The sequence below is a fragment of the Diachasma alloeum genome, unplaced genomic scaffold (genome assembly GCF_001412515.2).
Source record: "Diachasma alloeum isolate Michigan unplaced genomic scaffold, Dall2.0 Dall_scaffold_00200, whole genome shotgun sequence".
Lineage (NCBI taxonomy): Eukaryota > Metazoa > Arthropoda > Insecta > Hymenoptera > Braconidae > Diachasma > Diachasma alloeum.
Window position 1 is genome coordinate 1936321 of NW_021680365.1, and position 21693 is coordinate 1958013.

The following is a 21693-nucleotide window of genomic DNA, read 5'->3' on the forward strand; positions in this document are numbered from 1 at the left end:
ACGTCTGATAATGAGAATTTGCTGCTCGAAATTAAGGGTCAAAAAGAATGGGTCAAAATAAAGGTCACGAGGGTTATAATGAGGGTCAAAAGAAGGGTCATGAGGGTTAGATTAAGGGGCAGAAGGGTCATATTAAGCGTCACAAGGGTTACAAGGGTCAGAATAAGGGTCAAATAAGGGTCAGAAATGAAGGTATATTATAAAAATCCAAATCGTCTTCTGGTGGTGAAAATTTGCTGCTCGAAATTAAGACTCCAAAATTAAGGATCAGAAACGAAGGGTCAAAAACCAAGGTTTAGAAATGAGAGGTGATAAGCGTCAAAATAAAGGTCTCGAGGGTTATAATGAGCGTCAGAATAAGGATCACGAGGGTCAGATTAAGGGTCACAAGGGTCAGAATTAGAGGCGTGGGGGTCATATACGCCTATATGGGTTGGTGAGCGCAGTGAGCAAGGGGCGTAGCCCCCTAGTTCAGTACTGAAAAAAAAACTCGCAGAAAAATGGTTAATTTGAAAAAAATACATTTTATCTCAATCAAATAAATCATTTATTTGATTTCAATAGAGGATTTATTCGATTCAAATAAAGTTTATTTAATTCAAATGAAGTTTATTCAATTCAAATAAACCATTTTTGTCGGTGTACTGAGTTTCAGTGAGAAAAGTCCTTAAATCCAGAACACTGGGGTTCTTAAAATAAGTACCCTGGGGTTCTTACATGGACATATTTTGTCTTTTTAAATTATCTTCGTTAATTACGGCGTTATGAATCGTCCTAAAATAGAGTCGCCGTCCTTTCTTATTCGCGTGACGTAATCTTTGAACGCCCCCAAAAGTTCTTAATTTAAGAACCCCAAGGTTTTCATGTCAAGCACCCAGGGTTCTCATTCTGGAACTAAGAATGCCTTGAAATAAGAGAAAATATTCCTTAATTTAGGTACAGTGGGGATTGAATTTCAGTGACATTTACTGAGAAATAAATAGAAAGACCTTTTTTCTCTGCCTGTCAGAGAAAATTCTCTTAGAGTGAAGGAAAATCGCACTCAAATCCCCAAATTGTTATTGAAAACCAGAAACTTCTTTTCTCTACGAGTATCTTGGAGAAGATATTCAAATGATTTTCTCATATGCCACATTTCCATTAATTGCAAACGAACAACAATTCTCGTATTTTTGCCTTGAGCCCCTTATCATTGAAAAAATTGAATTTTCATTAGAATATGGAAAATCGACTTTTCACATTCCACCACTTCACACATTAACCATTCGCTCGGTGACAGCAACAAACCCATTGATTACTAGACTAGAATTTCCATAAACTATTCATTCACCCTTAGACAATGTTCCAGAACAAAATTACATAGCTCGATGAAATCACGCTCAAAATAACAGTAGATAATTCAATGAATGCCTGAGGAATTAACAACTTAATCAGAATCTATCAACCAACCAAAATATCCCGCGAAAGGTCCCCACAAATTCACCTAAGCCCACTTCAACCCGCTGTATACACCATAATCTGCATGTCATTTTTCGACTTACCACCTTTTACCACTTCACTACTAAATTATTCATGGATCAATGATAACAACCCATCCATAACTCGACTACAATATTTTGAAAATACCCCCTACCATTGACAAATTTTCCGATACAAAAACGAATAAATATCCGATGAATATCCAATAACACATTGTAACCCATCCCACCAAGGCTCAATACCCAAATAACCCCATTTATTAAATCGTTTTTTTTATTAAAGGGGAAAGTATCGAGAAAATGCTCGCCAATTTACCAGCGAAGCGTTCAACCAGAAAAGTCACGCAGGAGATTAATTTACGTTCGCAGGGACGCCTGTGCAAGGTAAGATAATCCTATTACTTAAACATATCAAAACATCACCCGTTACCAACAACATTAAATTCTGTTAACAACGCATCAGTGTCGCGCAAAAGACGACACATCATGAAACAAACCGGTGTATGTGTGAGTAGAGTATTGATCAGCTTTTGCCACCGCCATCCTCCTTCACATACACGTGTACACGGCAATATTCACCCCATATTTTTGTTGTCTGCCACGTCGCCCCCCAAAAGTCCCTAACCCAAAACTATTCTTTATGATTTTTTCTGAATAGATTCAAACGAGATCGAAGCAACGAGGAATAGAAATCACCTCGAACTCTCGTCTGTCCCGCAAAGCGGTGCTTCGAAACAAACTGATAAAGAATGCCAAGTCCTTCCAACGTAAACGCTGTCGCGGGGACAATATCAGTGCAGCTATTGAGAGTGTAATCAGTAATTACGATGTTAACAGTAGGAGAAGTAGACTTAGCGATAATATCCGAGTTTCATCGGTGAATGGGAATGAGAGAATTTACAAGAACGTGACGGTTGTCAGTAAAAAAAGGAACATTAAGATGCAGGGAAAGTCCACTATAAAGTCGCTGAAGAATCGTAAAACTTCGTCTATCAAGATGGTGACGGTTGAGCCAAAAATCACTAGGTCAAATACCCAGAATAAGCCGCAGGAAGTTGATGCACCAGTGAGGAGACGAAGAAAACCAGCTGATCCGCTGGCGTCAATGAAGGCTAAATCTCAGTTGCGTAGTAACGACGGAAAGTTTGCTCGTAATCCTGTTAAAAACGATCCAACTTCATCAGATACTCAGTTAAGCTCTTCTAGTCATTCGAGTAATACACAAATTACAAGGAGTAGTTCAACTCGTTTGGCGCCAAAGTCCAAGTTCCGGGAAAGAATCAATGTTGGATTATCGAGGAGAATTACTCGTGTGTCCTCTGATGCGGATAAAATGCCGACGCTTGAGCCAGCTGATAAATTGACATCACACCAAGTTGAAGCGGCTAAATCTTCTAATGAGTTACCAGTTCTGGTGCCAGCTGCTAAAGTAGCGGCAAGGGTGCAGAATTCTTCGTTGAAGCAGGGTCGAAGCAAGCAGATTGTCAGTATCAGGAAACGGGGGAAGAGGCGTACATTAGTGAAGACTATCGACAAAGCAAAGCAAGAAATTGAGCAAAAACCGCAGGAAACTGCAGAGAATGTCAAAATCATTCGAACGAGAAATCGAAAACCTCAAGAGGTTCAAAAACCCGATAATGTGAGTGAGAACACACCGCAAATCGATCCACCGAATAAGAGAGCAAAATCATCAACGGGTAACACCAAAAAAAGCAGATCAAATTCACCGGTCAAAAAAGGCGAATTCAAACGAATGAGACGAAGCCGCAGGACCTCTCTGGAAGACGTCCTAAAATCGACAGTATCTTCTTTCGAAGCCCTCATCACACCCAGCGTTGAGATCAAAACTCCAGTCGGAAAAATCAAAGGAAACTCGAAGCAATCCAATCAAAAGACCATCAAACCAAAAACTCTCAAAGGCAAGCGGAAGCCTCAAGCAGAAGCTCCGGACGAAAAGCGAGATATCAGCGCAACGCGAAAATCTCCCCGAAATTTGGAGAAGAAATCTCCCCCAAACCTCGATACCCCCTCTATAAAGCCAAGCGATGGGCCCTTGAATCTCGAAGAAACCCCCAATCAAGTTGAATCTAAAGAGCCCTCAGAATCACCCCTTCTTCAACCCCAAACTGATTCTTCCGAATTAAAAGACAATGCCTCCCTTCCACCCGTAAACGAACCAATTGTCGCTCCCCAATCGCCTCCAGCCCCCGAAACCTCCTCGAAACCCCAGTTCAAACCAGAAATTCTCGAGAAACCCGAGGAAATCCCCGAAAAAACCGAGGAAATTCCCGAAAAACTCGACGAGGCGACGGAAACCGCTGAAAATCCCCCGGAAAAAGAGGATGAGCTGTCCGAACTAATCGAAAAGCAATCATCCCCAATAGAACTGGTAAACGACCTAGTCAGCCTGAGTTTCGAGCACCTCCAGCAGGAATCTAGCAATTCAAACATCGACAGTGGTAAAGAAAATTCATCAGAGACTCCAATCAACATCACAAAATCAAAAATACCAAAACCAAAAAAAGTACGGGGACGAAAGCGTGATGGCCAGTCCAAACGTACCCTGAACAATGTCATTGGGATTTTAACAGAGGGAGTCAATATTCCCATTGAGGTGCAGCAGAGTGTTGTCCTTACAGTCCAAACTTCGATCGAAAGCCTCAATTTACAATCGCACAACAGTAATATGCAGAGTGAGGGGAGTAGAGTTGAATTGGGGGATAATAATGCTGCTAGTGGTGCGTCTCACAGTATTAATATTAACTCAACCAGCGGTGAGGCCAGTTTATCCGTGGATTCAGTTAATAAAGAGAACAATGACAGCGATTCAGGGGCTATCGAGGGACTGGGGGAAAAACCCAGTCAGGAGGCAAGTACTCCGTCGGGAGAGGTGCAGTCGAGTGAATCTCAGATTAAAACAAATAACTCCAGCAACAATGCGCCCTCTGGAACAAACACGGTTGAACAATTCTCGAATGACATTATTCTGGATCTTTCGCGACGTAAGCAGAATGGAAAGGGCTCTTTTCTCGAGAAAATTGTCTCGAAAATTGCCAAACAAAAAGACGTGCTTCTTGATAACGATGTTGGATCACTATTGGATCACGCAGTTGATGAATTGAGTATAATTCTCGATGATGTCGGTCCCAAGTCTGTCGACAACGAAGTCGAGGGGGGATTGAAGTCCCCTAAACCCTCCGAAACCCTCCCAAAACCAAATGAATCCAAAACAGAAGATGTAGAACCACCAAAAGAGAACGAAACCAAAACCCCCGAAAGATCAATTTCTGATAAAATCCCGGAGACGAACGAGAGCAATAAATCGGATGAGAGTGTACTCGCTACTCCACCCACTGCGAACAATACCCCAGCTCTGCAATCGATTAATCAGGATGAGTCCCGAGAAATTGAACGTACGTCAAAGAAAAGATCCTCCGATGCAACTCTTCCAACAAAGAACAAAAGAAAAACTGTGAATGAGGACGAAACACCAGACGCCAAGATAGAAGATGAGTTGTACCTCTCTGACATCATGAAACTGATAAATAGTACGCCAAAGCTCACCTCGACACCGATTAAATGTCCCGATACAACTGATGAAACCAGAACTTCGAAACGAAAAATCACGGAAACGGAGGTGGACAAATCGAGTGAAACGACGAATGGAGATTCATCAGTGGAATCTGATCCTTATGCAACTGTTGGGAGTAAAAAATCACGGAGGAATCAGAGGGGTGTGAGAAAGGTGGGTAAATCGATACCTGTGAACAATAGAGGTAGACGGAGCAATAGGAGAAATACGCCAGTTACTAATTCTAGGAATATGAAAATTGAGACAGGAGAATGTGAAGTTGTCAGAGAGGAGGAGAAGTTATCGCTGGGGAATGCTGGGGATGAGGATAAAATACCCGAGGACCCAGTGATATTAAATAAACCCGAGAAAATCGATGAAACAGTGCAGGCGGAAAAATCTCCTCCTGATAATTCCGAGGAAGTTCCTCTGGCACCTGAAGAGTCGAAAAACAAAGAAGTCAGTGAGGAGGAAATTGTCCCGGAGAAACCAATAAAATCGAAACGTCGAGGAGCCTCGAAGAAGAAATCACTGGCCGATGAACACCTCGATTTATCAGACGACGAGATAAAACCTGAGGAGAGTTTAACAAGTAAAACAGAGGTGGATTTGGAGGGTATCGATGGTGATAAGTCTAGTGTCAACACGAGCGATCACTTGGAGGATAAAAGATTGAGTACAATGAATAATTCCGAGAAGTCTTTCCTTGAACAAGTGACGCCAGATGTTGCCACTGATTCATTGAGTAATGCTCCGATTGACGAAAGAGCGAGAGAGCTGTCACCGGTGGTCCACAAAGAGCAGAGGTCATCAAAGCGGAAGAATAATCATGGGAAGGCGGAGGTTCTAGAGACTGAAGTGCCTGAGAAAGTGAATGATGCACCTGTTCAAAGGAGACAGACATTGAAACGAAAAGCTAAGGAGAATATATTCCTCATTGAAGAATTACTTGACTTCGGGGACGACATTGATAGTCCTTCAGAGGTGAATAGAGTCAAAGAGGACGATAAGAAAGAGGAGTGTGTGGTGGATGAGCATAAGGAAACGGCGGATGAAGGTATGGAAAGGGCAGTGGACGAGCCAATTAAAGAGCCTGATGTTCCCGAGGTATTGAAGGAAGTAAAAGAATTGAAGCCATCAGAGCCTGAGGAAGCATCCACCGAAGACGTCTCGACGACCAATCAAGAAGTAATCAGCGAGCCAAATCCTCCAGTTTCAGCAAAAACCGATGCAATTATTGCTGAGCCTGCGATCGATGACGAGACTCAGAGCCCAAAGAAGAGGGCCTCAGGCAACTTCGCAGTGGTTCACACAAAATCCGGAGAAATCCTAATAGTCGAGAAGAAGAAGAAGTTCACGAAAGAAGCGGCTAGATTTTTCTGCGACGTGTGTGCCACGAGTTTCACTCGCAAAAGTTCCCTGAAAAAGCATAATCTGTCACAATCACACATTTTACAGGTATCAAAGTGCAGTAACGAGCAGGAGTCATTGTCTCTCATTGAAACAGCTTCTTCCGAAGTTAAGAGTTTGGAGAATTCCTTTATTCTCGATGAAAATCCAAATGGCAAAGTTTCGGTGAGCGAAGTGGTGGAGAAGAGGGCGGAAGACGTGGTGCTTGAAGTACCGCTGGCTAATTCAACGATCGATACCATCGAGACGGCTGTGGAGCCCGAGCCCTTCAATTCCCAACTCGAGGAGGAACTGTTGGACGAGGAAATTTGTAAGATAACAGAGAACATGACGCACGATGAATACGTTCTTACTGACCATATAAGCCCCGAAGGAGAGGAGGTAGAGACACTGGAGAAAGGGGTCAATGACATTGAGACACTTGAGAGTTTGAAGTCAAAACAGAAGGTCAATTTGGCTAATGAACACTTAGAACTCGAGTCACCGCGTTTTACACCTCAAGAGCTTAAAGCTAAGGATCAATTAATGTCACCAGCATTAACCACAGAAGAGATTGCTCCCTCAACTGCGATAACTTCTCCAACATTGGAGAACCCTAAAATGTCCCTGGACTTTTCCAACATCACGGAGAAGTTGAAAGGGAAGAAATTCTTGCAGACTGAGCAGAAGACCTCGAGCATTGATTTCGAAGAGGACAAAAGCCTTGAAGAAGAGAAACCTCAAAGCGAAGCAGACCTGAACACTTCAAAAACCATTGAAGACATAAAAATGGACACCCCGATCTTCGACTCTCCCCCCAAGAAATCAAAACCCACGCCCGAAAAAGCCGCTAAAAAATCAAAAACCCGTAACAAAAGATCAAAGAAGAAATCAATAGCTGAACCTATTCTCTCCCAGAGTGAAGACGATAGCGACACCGAGAACGTGAAATCCCAGGACAAAAATAAAATAGTGAAAAGTGTTTTTGGTCGTGCCTTCACAGGTGAAAAGCTAGACAAAGTGATGGAAGTCCTCGACGACTGGAATTCAAAGTCAGATAGTGACTCTCACAACGAGAAACCAGATAAAAACAAGACAGTGAGAGAGGCCAGAGACAAAGCCACTGACAAGACTGACAGAGTTCGTAAATCGAATAAACAGAATGAACCCTTTTCCCTCGAAATTAACCCCAGATGCAGGCAGAGTAAGAAACGCGCTGAGGAGAGAATTTCCCGAGCATTCGAGGAGGAATCCATTCCCTACGATCTGACATTTGACTCACCAGGAAAAGAATTGGGAATGAAAAATAAAGCCACCGAGGCGCATCGAGAAACACCAGATAACAAGGAGGCAAAAGCCAAATCCAAATCCAAAAAATCTCCGGAATCGGATTATCATGAGGAGAGGAATAAGGAAGCCTCTTTACCGATGTCGACTTTTCCCTCGACTCTAAAACGCAAAATTATGAATGAGGAAGCTTCGCTGCCGGATACAAACTCGATGGAATCGATACACACTCGAGTGCCGAGTTGTCCACGCGAGCGTTCTTCAACCCCTGACCTCATTTCCGTAACAACGAGAGGTTCTTACAACGAGGGGGATGATTTCATCGGCGGTGGGAATGAGGACGATGAGGATGATGATGAGGACGAACACATGTCAGTGCGTGGACGTTTGTCACCTTTCTACGCGAGTAATGCACCCGAGAGTTCTATGAACAGTGGAACGATGTCCACGAGCAATCACGTGAACAATGATGGCTTCATGGAGACGAGGCGGGGAAATTCGACGGAATTTTCAGGTGAAAAGATCGTGATAAGATCACCGGTTCTGTCGAGTCAGGAGAGCTGTCCAGGAGTCGTTACGATAGCACCCACTGACGCTATTGAGGATAATGCCTTGGATGTGCCTCAGGAGATCACTGAGATGAAAGAGAAACCTGGGATCCCGAGACAGGGGAAGGTTCTTAATTTCGATGAGGAACTGTTTGTTGAGTGCTGCTCGAGATTGAAAGCCACTACTGAGAATGAACTGCGAGGGGCTAAGAAGATCAAGCTGGACCCAACTGATGACTATCAGAGCAGGGATGAAAACACTCAACAGTCATCGCAGGGCCCTCGACAAATGCCGGATAGGTGGAGGGATGTCGAGAGCCAAAATAGTCTGGGGAGCCTTCTGGAATCAGTTAATCAGGTTTGTGATCATCATTTTTTGGGTTTTTAGTATTTTTTATTTGGTATTAGGTTGAGTTAATGTGAGAGCTGTGAGGACAGGGGGAGAAGGGTTCAGAGGGAGAAAAAGTTTCTAGTTTTTAGAACAAAGTTATTAATTTTGAGATATTGTTCTAACATGCTTGCATCGTTCAAATCTTCAAATTTAGTGCGATAACCCTGTTTATTTCAAGCGAAAAATGTTCTTAGAATAAAAACATTTCTGTTTTCAAAGTGTGAACTGTAGTGTGAGAACTGTGAGGACAGTTGGGTGGAGGAGGGTTCACAAAGCAAAAAAGTTTCTACACGGAGAATAAAGTTAGAGAAACATCACCGAACAAGTCAAGTAATCATGGGGCGAACTCGATTTTCAGTACTTTTTCATCCTATATCGGGGAAAAAGTGCGAGACAAATAGTGAATATTTCTCTGTGAGCCCCGGAAAATTTACTGAACGTGAGGGTTATTTGTGCCAAAACGGTTAAATTTATCCTCCATTCCATAAAAAATTATCCCCGTGAACGTGAATGATTGCTCAATATTGCGTGTATAATGTTTTTGCAACGGACAATGATTTTTTACCGTACGCGAAAAAAATTGCTTACCGGTGTGAGAAATTTTACTGTTACAGAAGGATAATTTTTGCATCTATAGATGTTTTTTCATAATTTGTGTGTAAAGTTAAATTTTACGTACACTCTAGATGCGCAAAATCATGCTTTCTACACATTGATATGAAAAATAGGATTCGATACTCGTGGAAAAAGTGTTCTTTGATCCTTGGGAGTAGTACTCGCCTTAGGTGAGCGCTACACACCTCCCACTGCTGAAAAAACACTTTTACGACTTGTATCGAAATATACTATTAACCCTTAAGTGAGGGAATCCCCGCGAAACCACACACAACCAATAGGGCGCCACTGTAGAACGAATGAAATGCTAGAAACGCGTGACACTCAAGGGCCAAGAAACTCATTGTTCTAACATACTTGCGTTGTTCTTAGGATAAAACACTGTTTACCAAATTGCTGAGGAAAAATCTTCAAATTTAGTGCGATGAGTCTGCTTGTTTCAAGTGAAAAGTGTTTCTAAAATAAAAACATTTCAGTTCTTAAACTGCGAACTATAACATGAGAGCTATGACGACAGTTCGGCGGAGAAGAGTTCACAAAGAGGAAAAGTTTCTAGTTTTTAGAACAAAGTTGCGCATTTTAAGGAACTCATTGTGCTAACATGCTTGCATTATTTTTAGGACAAAGCACTATTTACTAAATAGCTGAGTACAATCTTCAAATTTAGTGCGATAAGCCTGTTTATTTCAAGGGAAAAATGTTCTTAAAATAATAAATTGGCGGTTCGTAAGCTGCAAACATTTGAAAGAGCTCAAGTTCAGGATTGAGTATTAATTCAATATGAAAGTTAACGATTTCGATTATTGATTGTCTATTAATGATATATGTTTGATAAGGAAATAGTTACGAATTAAATTGAGAGATACTTATAAATTTCAAAGATATTTAAAAAGACGCTTAGACCATGAGTAGAATAAAATTATTTAATTTTTTAAGTTATTTAAGAAAGTTATTTAATTTCAAAATAGGATCAATTGCAATTTCAAAAACAAGAATATTTTATCAATAGATCGAAAGCTCTGAATTCGAGGGCCAAGATTTCAGTAAAATAATCAAAAATTTGGATTCACCCAAAAAATGATACCTTATTTTAAGCTTTCAAAGTTCTCAAAATAAAGATTTTGAAAAATCTCAGTTTGAGACTTTTAAATGCCTTAAGTTAAGTTTTCCAGAAGTCAACTTGAAGTTTTTCTTTACTATCAGAAATCAAGAAATACTTTTGAAAGTCTTAATTTGAGACTTGAAAATTTCTACTTGAGATTTTTGATAGTCTCAACGTGAGATTTTTCAAAGTCTCAATTTGAGACTTTTCAAAATCTCAATTTATGACTTTTAAAAGTCTTAATTTCAGATCATAAAGCTTATTTTTTGGGTGTTAATTTAAGTATAATTATGCTAGGTTCAATTAATAATCATTGAGAATTTCTTTTTTTTACTTGATTTTCAGAGAAAGTCTTCTTATAATAAGAAAAAATTTTGCATATTGACTATTGGAATTTCGAGATTTTTCCTGGAAATTCGAAACTCTTTTTCTCTTTGCTTCTTCTATCATTCGAAATAATCAGGAATTAGATGTAATGTCGTAGATTTATTTTTCACTGAATCTCAATGGCTCTATTCTCAAAGCCAAATTGTGATCATCAATGATTTTTATAAAAATTTCCTCAAGTTGATGAAAAAAAAGCATAAAAATGCAAAAAGATATCGTCATTTGCAGCTTTCACATTACCTCAAAACCCAAAAAAATCAAAATAACTATTGACCAATCGAATACACAACGCAAGATGAACATTACTTTTACTTTTACTTTCTATAAATAAAAGTAACATGCATGATTAATTGCGAAGATAATTGGGTCTGATAAACACAAACTAACGAGTAAATTAATCAAATTTTACTTACTAGTGGTAGATAATTATCTCACTGTGTACGTTACGGAAGAAAAATTGTTTGCAGGAGCAATGACCCAGCTTTGTACAGATAATATCTCTCAGTATGCATGCAAAAGGTAGTCAATTTAAACCGTTTAATTAACACGTATTAACTCACATCAAATTTGGTACATCTGCATTAGTGATTTTCTGTTAATTTTATTTGTATTCTGAATGATGTCGACAGCTTGATTAATAACTCGAGGGACATGGTAATCGAGAAGTGATTGTTGTGGTCGTAGTGAGATTATGTTATCATAATGATTGGATTTTCAGTAGCTAGCAGAGGAAATATTTGAGTCGATAAATGAGGTAACGTGTCAGGTAGTGCCAATTGATGCAATTTTCGCGATGTCATGTACGAAGAAATTTTATAAAAACACCTAGCGAATTCATTGAAATGTTCTATAGGATTCCTATTGGCTTTTTTATTAGTTTCTGGCCGATTCTATGAGACAATTTTTATTTACCTACGTGTTTTTTTTGGATAGAAATGTTCAAGGGAAAATATTCTATAGAAAAAATTAATGGAATTCGATTTTTGTATACAACGTATTCTAGTGAGATATTTTCTAGAGAAATTCCTCGCGTCAAATGAGCTAAGTTTTTTTGTTAGATTTTTGTACTGAATGAAGGAGAAGAATAAAGTAAAGAAAGTATGAAAAATTGAGGTCGAAAAATTTCTATAGAAAATATCTCAACAGGAAATAGAATTTTCAGCAGAGGTTTAATAGAAATCCAATAGAATTTTCTATCCAATTTGTGTGTAGTATTATTCATTAGATGAAGGATGAAACTATTCTATATAAAAAATCAATAGAGTTCAATTTTTCTGGACAACTTATTCTATTAAGGTATTGTCTACAGAAATTCGTCGGCTCCAATTTTTTAGTTTTTCTGCTTGATTGTTTAAACGACAAGAGAAGAAAAACTAGAATGGGACAAATTATAAAATTCATGTCGGCAAATTCCTGTAGAAACTGTTTTAATAGAAAAGGTTGTAAAGAAAGATGAAATTCTACTAATTTTTTTATGTAAAATAGATTCTATTGGACGTTTTCTGTTTAAAAGCATAAACAGTAAAGCTGCAGAATTCTTCAATAGCATCAGCCAAAAATTAATAGAATCTTTCAATAGAACTCCAATAAAATTTTCTATTCAATTCGCCAAGTTTATTATGATATTCTATCGGGTGTGGTATTTATTCATTAGATAAAATATGAAAACGTTCTATAGAAAAAATCAATAGAGTTCAATTTTTCTACACAACATATTCTATTTCGGGTAGTGTCTATAGACACTCCTCAGCTCAAATTTTCTTAGTTTATCTATTTGATTTTTTTAATGTCAAGTGAACTATAATATAGTGGGAAAAATCGGGAATTCATGTCGAGTAATTCCTGTAATAAATGTCTCAGTGGGAAAAGTTGTATGGATAAACGAAATTCTACTGATTTATCTATGAAATGGTGTCGCACATTAATTGGACATTTTGTATTAAAAAAAGAGCATTAAAAAAGAATGAGCCAGAAACTAATAGAATTTTCTAGCAAATTCGCTAGGTTTTCCTCAGAATTTTTCGAAATATTCCTTAACATTCATTAATTCAAATTCATTGTATGGAATATTGATAGAAATTGGAATTAAAATGAATTCAGTCCTCCAATTTAGTTTCCAGTCATGAAACTCATCATCATCTCCGATAATATCCAGTAGAAATCAAGTAGTCGACGTCACTCTGAACAAAAAAGCTTGCATGAAATGTTCTTCTCCCTGAAATTTTCCGTCTCACCCTACCCCTTCGATTCTTATAGTTACTCGGGGAGGAGATGTACAACAGCAATCGCAGGGGTGACTCTCACAAGCGTCGAAACGATCACCGAGAGAGAATAAGCCCACCTAGGACCCCACAAACTGATTTCATTCGTCCTGATAACATCAGTTATGAAGACAGTCTCGATGTCGCCTTTGAACACAACAACAAACTCCGCGATAAGATCCAACAGAGAATGAGGGAGAGTGAAAACATGATTGCCACCTCCTTCGGGCAGAAAGTCACATCCAGGAACTATAAGCAGTACTACGACCCCCAGCCTGACAAAACATCCCCTGAGAAACTTAAACTCCAGGAGGACAACTTCAGCAGTATGAACTACTCATCAAAGCACATTCCCCTTGAGCCCTTGACTATAAAAAATAAAATGAATCCGGGTATGGATGGGTTTCTGGATGAGGCACTTTCGAATATACTTCATCGTAATGGAAAACATGATCATAAGTGAGTATGAGAATATGTATAAAATTTCTTTATAAGATTATAGTAGCAAAACGCTAAACCCGGTCAAGTCGATTTTCACTTTTGGTCAGTTTTTGATAAATATTGCGGAAGCTAAAAGAGTTAGCAAAATATTTGTCATGACCGTTTTTGTAGGGTCAATTGAGGGTTATAAAAAAGGTCATGACAAAAAATTTTCCATCTCTTTTAGATTCCGAGATATTCGTCACAAATTGGCCAATAGTCAAAATCGACTTAACCCGGTTTACCGCTTTGCTACTGATTTTTGGGGTCCGCGACAAAAAAACGTCAAAACGACTTGGTACAAAAAAAAACTCACGCAAACTGAACTTTAAACAACTTGAAAAAAACTTTTGGACTTTTAATGCATAAAGAAAATGCGAAAAAAAATAGAAACAAGTCCACACACATGCATACATACGTACATGCAGACATCTTCTAAAAATCGCATATTCGGACTTTTTGGGCCATATTTAGATACCCTGATACAAAAATTCAGGGGTATATAAAACAGAATAGCAATTGGGGATTATTTCAGATGATCAAAATAAAAAAAACAGCCAAGATCCAAACAACCACGTTCGAAAGATAATCCACTCGAGCCTTAACATTTAAAATTAAATATACCAACTTCGCTGCCATGGAAGAATTGATTCCCTCATCCAATACACTAATTACCCCCTGTGAATTAAGTCTTTAAGTTCATCTCAAGTCATCAATAGTACTGAAGAAACTCATGAATATCATTCACTAAATATCCCCTCTCTTTCCAGTGGATCAACGCCAATGAACGTCCTGGCGGAGTTAGCCTGCGCCCAGGTGCCAACCTCCACGACGCCATCGACCCCCAGCCCCCTGGAGAAGCCCCCCAAAGCCCCCTCAGCCCACAGCCCGCAAAAGGACCCCCCGAAGAAGCCCCGCAACCCCATCAGAGAGCTCTTCGAGCGAAAGAAAGAGCTCAACGATCGCAAGAGGTCCCCAATCCCCCCAAAACAAAGATCAAAGAAGTCAAAACACCAGGACAACTCCCCCCTCATCCGAAAGAGTCAATTCGGCGTTGGTCTCGCCGAGCGCAAGAAGCGTCACACCGAGAAGAAGCCCGAGACATCCTCAACAAAGCACCAAAAACAGGTGAAAGACATCTACGACTTCGACGAGGAGGACAGTGGAGAGACAAAATTCACATCAAAATCCTCGTACAGATTCCACTCCGAGAGGGTCTCCGACCCCATCGTCAACCACACGAAGTCCAACAACATCAACATGGTTGCTGTGATGTCCAAGACAATAGCAAAGACCCTGGACAGTCGAAAGAGCACCGAGTCCCCTGGTAAGCGCCTGGACGGCACGATCGATCGTAAATTCCAGGAGAGTGACATGTTCCTGCCAAAGACGAAGGGCGCCCTGAAGTCCTTCACCCTGGAGGAGAGGAACCAGCGAGAGAAGACGACAGGTCCAATGGACAACTTCGTGGAGCGCAAGCATCACCGGAGCAGGAGATCAACCGAGGGCTCAGGGAGAACGACGAAGACCAAGAGAAAGAGCAAGAACTCTAAGAAACGATCTCGAAATGCCTGGTACGAAGACGACAGTTCAGACGAATTCGTCACGGCGTTTAAGGCTGAAAACGTGGGTGTGGGGATAACGAAGAGCCAGAGGACGTGCTCCAAGGGCAAGCAGAACCTCTTCGCTGAGATGTCGTCGACATCGTCAGAGAGTGAACATGAGGAACTTCCAGAGGAGAAGACAGTCGAGGCTGGGGATGCGAAGTCGTTGGAGATTAACGAGTGGATGGATGGAGTCAAGGCTGGAACGAGGGACGTTGACGACAGTGAGAAGATTGAATCGGACTCACCTCTGGTGATCGACGAGAAAGAGTCCGATGGGGAGAATAACTCTGGCAACTCTGACGATGATAATAGGTCAGAACGAGGGTTCGAGCTTGATGATTTGTACAGGGAGGATAGCTCTGTAGCCAGTTCAGACTCTGAGGAGGAGACCCCGAAGGGTCTTAAAGAGAATATTCAGGAGGTGGAGAACAAGAAGTTCGAGGACAGTGAACTGATCCCCCTGGACGAGGCCCTGGTCCTTCTGGACGATCCTCAGAAGAACGAGAGGAAGTCGATGGACGATGGAGACGATAATACCGAGAAAGACGAGGGCGCTGTTGATGTTTCGACAGAGGATTTACCAGAGAAATTATCCTCCAACGAGAAGCCCAACGAAAAAACCTCAGACAATCTCCCACTCCACGTGTTTCTGAGCAGAAAAGTTCAGGAATCAAAGAAGAAGAAGGAGGAGAAACTGAAAAAACTGCAGAAAGAGAAGGAGAAGGAGATGGAGCGCGAGAGGAAACGAGAGCAGGAGGAGTTGGCAGCTGATGCTGAGAGTGAGAAAATCAAAGATCAATTTGTAGAATTCCAGTCGACCAGACGTCAAAGGAAATGTGCTATTGGTAAACAGGGACTTTTGGCTGAAATAAGCAGCTCGGATGAGGAGTACTATTACAGAGACGGTGACAGACGTGGGAACGACAGGGCTGATGATAAATCTAGGAGACAGAAGAGAGAGTCAAAGGAGAAACGCAAGGAGAGGTACATGGAGAAGAAGCACGAGTTGATGATTGCTAAGGAGCAGAAAGCCATTGAGGAGGAGATTCTCAGGGAAGTGAAGATGAAGAGAGGAAGTGAGGAGGGGGCCAAGAGTTGTGAGGATAATGAAGGCTTCAGTCAGGGGAAAAAGGAGAGGACAAAGAATTTGGGAAACGAGGGGAGGGGACGAGAGGAAAATAGAGGGAAGAAAATAGGGAACAGTGATACTGAGAATAAGTGTAATAAATTTGAGAGGAAGACTAATGGGAATAGGAGGAAGGATGAGCATGCGAAGGAGACTTCGAATGTTAGAAATGATAAGAGTGATAAGAGAGAGGTGGAGGGGATGCCTGATGGTAGTAAAAATGGAAAGAAGTCTAGGAGGTCGACGAAGCAAGTTAATAGGAGAAATAAATCGAATGGGGAGGCTAGGAGGAGCTCGAAGGAACGCAGATCTGCTAGTGGTAAGCGTGACAGTGGTGATGAGGAACTGAGAACTACGAAATCGTGGAATAAGGTGGACGAAGCTGTGGGGGTGGCTATTGGGAGGAGGAAGAGAGCTGCTGCTAATCAGTTGTATTATTGGTCGAGTTCGACTGATGATGACGAGGAGGTTGTGCCTGTGGGGCCTGTGGTGGAGGAGGAGGACGACAGGCAGGAGCAGCATGGCTGGATTGTGGGGGACTCCCACAAGAAGATGATTACGATGCTCGCGATGGAGAAGCAGCTTAAAGAGAAGAGGAGGAGGAGTGAGGATGAGTTTGAGAGTGGGAAGATGAAGAATAAGAAACATAGAAACAGTACGTCTTGATATGTATTTCATGATTAAGGGGTAAGACTTTATTGGGATGACTGTGAGGAGGGGTTTACCGAGAAGATTATTGATGCATTCGTCGCATAATATTGTTCGGTTATTTTTTGTTTCAAATCATTGGAGCAAGTGATTGGATTTATTTTCTGGGCAAGTAGCAGCGAATTTACGCAGGTGATCAGGAGCTTGTAGATGAAATAGGGGTTTTTTATGTTCAGGGAATTTACTGCCAGGAATATTCAATTAGGGGGATAATGTCTCTATCGGTTTATTTAGCAACAATAATCGACGGCTGTTGTGCTTGTTTAAGTGATAAAGGTGTCCTTGATGAATGTAAATATTCAACCTCATTTGCGATGTTGGTAGCATCCACTGGTTTAGGTTTTCAATACGATTTAATAATATTATTTAGACTGAATACGTAGGGTAGATGGTAAATGAGAATTTAAATGTGAGAGGTGTGGCATCTTTAGACAATACGAGTAAATGTTCTTCATTGTTCGTTATTTTGTGGGTTTCACCAGTTTTTGGTTGTTTCATTTGTGGTTTCTTCTTCTTCGTCGAGGAGAAATGATTATTCAAGATGGGTACAACAGGTGATTCCTTTCTTTTTTGGTTTATTGTGTTTTCAACATATCGCAGTCACATACAACACAGATCACTGTAAAAGTCTAGAATAATTATAGTAAAATTCATGAATAATGGGATGATGGGACGGTGAAAATATTTCGTAGATTTTTTTCCTTTTTCACTTTTATTTCTGGGATCTCAGCACTTTCTCAAGGATTTTTCTCATCTGAATAATTGAATCTGAGTTGCAATTAATGAAAGTAAAATAAAGTTGAAAGAATTTATGTTGTGAATCTGAAAATGATAGAGTGGGATGCACATACAATTAAATTATACAGATTTTTACGTACATACTTGAAGTAACGTGTTTAACTATATAGATGATTGAAATAAATGTGGCGATATAGACTTTATTGTAAATGTACTGCCATAATCCCAATATAGTTGACACGTATGGTGAAAAGTAATGAGAAAGCCTATGAGAGATTGAATATTCATTATTCTGTAAAAACATAAGGTTAAACAAAAAATTTTTGGCACAAAGAAACATACATTCAATGTATATAGGATCATATTTTCAGTGTGTCAGAAAAACAAGTATGTTTTGTAACATAAGTAAATGCGAATGGTAAATAAAATTACTGTAAAGAGTATAATCAATTTCTTTCTGTTGGATTTCTTTCACATTTTTGTGTCCGAATGGAAGCTTTGAAATCGTTCAAATTCAAGTTTTGGATTTTTTGTGTTATATCGACTCGATATGATCCAAAAAGTCCGAAAATACAATTTTTAGATGTCTAACAAAGTTTTTCATCAATTATTCACTAATGACTGGATGAAATTGAATCTTTTTTCTTAATTGTAGGTATTGTTGAACCCTATCAATCACCATTAATTGAATTTTAATTCATCGATTAGGTTTTTAAATTTTCGATTTTTTTCGAAAATCGGTTATCCCACGATAACTAAAAAAATTTTCTGAATTGATTGAATGGTGGCTTAAAAAATTTGCTTGGATGTCCTTCTGACCGAGTTCGAAGATGAAGGCGATAGTAATAATCATTATTTTGATTCATTTGAAAATTTGCAAAAATTTTGTATTTTTTGAAAATCAGAATTCCGGGAATATCTTTGAATATCATGCTTCGAATGAGTTAAATCAGAGCTTAAAATGTTTGTTTTAATGTCATCAAGTCGAAGTTAAAAGATGATTACGATAGCTATATTAGTTGATTTGATTTTTATAACGATTGTTGAAAATTTTGAATTTTTCATGAATTTCCCTGAAAGTGAGCTTTCTGACGGTTTCTTTAAATGTGATGTATCAAATTCATTCAAGTATGTTTAAATAAAATTTTTCTATTAACGTTTTATCGAAGGGCTAAGGGGAGAGATAGAATCATAAAAAGATAATCGGTTATATAGATGAAAAAGGCCTATATTTAAAAACTTTCGTTAATAAAACTTCGTCAAAACACCTTGGTAATTTAAAAAACTTGAACAATTTGAACTCCGAAAAACTTGAAAAAAACTTTTGAAAAATCCAAAAAATAATACAAAAACACAAGGGTAGAGCATTAATAATGCTTCAATGAATACCCACGAACGAAAATAACAAGATGAAAAAAAAAACACATGAAACACAATATTAAATTTGCAAACATCATCTCCAGTGTAAACAATATTGAGTCTCAATAACAAGTGATTTGACACGGATTCATAAGCATGACGATATAAATGACACAACTATTCCTATCCACAATACTACAAAATCTAACAAATGATCATTCATTTGAAGCACAACATTCGAAGGAAACCCTCTCAAATACTTCAGAGTAGTTTCCCTTCTCCACAAAATACAATTTCAATGAAATAAATAAGAAATATCGATTATTCTGTTCACAAGGAACCAAAATAAAACATAAAAAAACTAGGATCCTATAGACAAGCACAGGCATTACTTATATTCTTACAAAAGACAAAATAACCAAAAGTTTTCATTGAGGAAAGTTCAATTTGACAAAAGTTGAATTAATCAAAAGTTCATTTTCCCAAAGTTGATTTAACCAGGTTTTTTTGACAAATTTTTTTTTACAACGTTTTTTAGACGTGCTCCTGACGAAAGGAATAATAAGAATAATGATGATAATGACATTCAACTAACTTGAAAATCTGACAATATTTGTTTAAAAAAATCTTATTCAATTCAATAAAATGATATAAACAGTGAATTATACATGATAGAAGGAAATGATGTGCAAAATAGCTATTCGAAACCATATTGCTAATTTATTAGCAAAAATAACTACTATGCGCAATAGAAGAGTAATTTCCCACTTGTTTTCATAAACCTATAAATTTCATTATTCATTAAAAATGCAGATAGAGAAGAGAATAATAATGAATAATAATGATGAATAATTTGAACCATTAATTCAAAATGTCTCCTAAACGAATAGCTGGAATCTTCATTGGATTTATTCATTGATTCATCTCTCTAAAAATATCTTCAAAACTGGGTTTAGGGAAAAATTTCGAAAGATTTTTCATTTCATAAAATTTTCCATTTTTAATAATTCCACTTGAAAATCCATAAAATCACAGACTGCAATTGGATGAATAAACAAAACGATGAATAACTTTTCAAAATATATATCAGATTAATATATTTTTTCCAATAATTTTTTTTCCTTTGATTTTCATATTTTCCACAACAGTTCAACAATTACAAGATCACGTCTAAAAGTTTATTCATATGTATAATTTCCACTGTTTCTACGCCTACCGGTGATTGGCAAAGAGGAGACACAGCGACTAAAAAAATCTATTGAAATTCCTTGTTACATGTTACATGTTCCATGTCCGTAACACCGAGTATAAAATTTTTTTTCTCATTAACGATCAACAGTCGTCTATAACAAATCGTTGTAATGATTTCAGTTACTTTAGCTTGTGATTTATTATTTCAGTGTTTGTTGATTAGTTTCAGTCGCTCCTCTGGGTCTACGCATCTGTCTGTCTACAAGGATAATTATTTATTGTTAATGGCTTCTTTATTATAAAAACATGGACGTTTTCGGCTCTTTACTGGTAATAATGACTGACTTTCAACGAATTAGTGGAACATTGTCTTCATTTTCTGGCTTAGAGTTACGATTACTTGTTGAGTAACAGTTATTTATTCTTTTTTTCATGACCATTGATTATTAAAACGTTAAAATGACGTCTATATCCATAAAATGAACATTTCTAGAGGTAAATGGAAAAGTAGACGAGATAAAATTCCCAGTAGGTACATTAATAAAATGTCACATCCAAAAATGATAAAAAATAATTACTACAATCGTTACTATCTCTCTTCCACACTTCTTCATTGGGTGTCATTCGACTTTTCATGAGCACTTAGAGTTTATGTTACTAATTTCTTACACTTATTAATACTGAATTCTATTCTCATCTTCGGACACTTCGTCAAAGCAAACTACCGTGTTGATGGATTATTCATCATCCGAGTAAATAGAAACATTGACAAATTGGTAAATAAAAAATTTCATCCCCTTTGGGATTAGCTATAAAACTACTATACATTGAGTTACTTCTTATTTTCTTAGTTTTTTATCCGCACTGAATAATTTGAGCTGTCGATGAAACTTAAGTTCTTAGGGAAGTGGTGAAATGGTTCGAGACGGAATATCATGTGTTGGTTACTGGGGAATTATTTCGGTTATTAGGGCTTCGTGAGAACATGCTGAAAGACATTTTTTGTCGAATTTGTTCAATTATAGAGGGCTCGTGACGATTTTCTTCTGGCAACACTCGGTTTTAAGATTGACGTGGTAAGTAGAAAGTGGAATTAAGGGTCAACAGGTTCAGACGGTACATTTGAGGATTTTTAACGGTCAGATTAGTCAATAGGATTGTGCGAAAAAAAATTCAATGAATTCATGAACAATCGAGATATCACATCTGAGCAGACTCACGCCAAATCAGCAGTAGTAAAAAGTCGATGCTGGGGATTTTTGTCTCAATTTTTTTCTGAAAATACGGCGATTAGACAGAAATTTGGAAAGAAGAAGAATTGAAAAATTTAGATAATTGAGGGAGTTATGATTTTTTGAAAATTGCTAGTTTTTGTTCAAAGAAATTTTTTTTCCCAAATTGGCAAAATAATACAGACTCATATGAAAATGAACTTTTCGAGGTTGAGAACATCAA

At 38.6% G+C, this 21693-nt stretch overlaps 1 protein-coding gene across 2 annotated transcripts in view; it reads left to right on the plus strand.

Annotated features, from left to right (window-relative positions):
• Positions 1-18138, plus strand: part of LOC107035748 — a 65372-nt gene extending 47234 nt beyond the window's left edge. For both annotated transcript variants that reach the window (XM_015253313.2, XM_015253314.2), the window contains 4 exons: positions 1762-1862; positions 2137-8631; positions 13025-13488; positions 14280-18138. In XM_015253313.2, coding sequence (XP_015108799.1) covers positions 1762-1862; positions 2137-8631; positions 13025-13488; positions 14280-16908 — 9689 coding nt within the window. In that variant the 3' untranslated portion in view covers positions 16909-18138. The remainder of the gene's footprint in view (positions 1-1761; positions 1863-2136; positions 8632-13024; positions 13489-14279) is intronic.
• The last annotated feature ends 3555 nt before the right edge of the window (positions 18139-21693 follow it).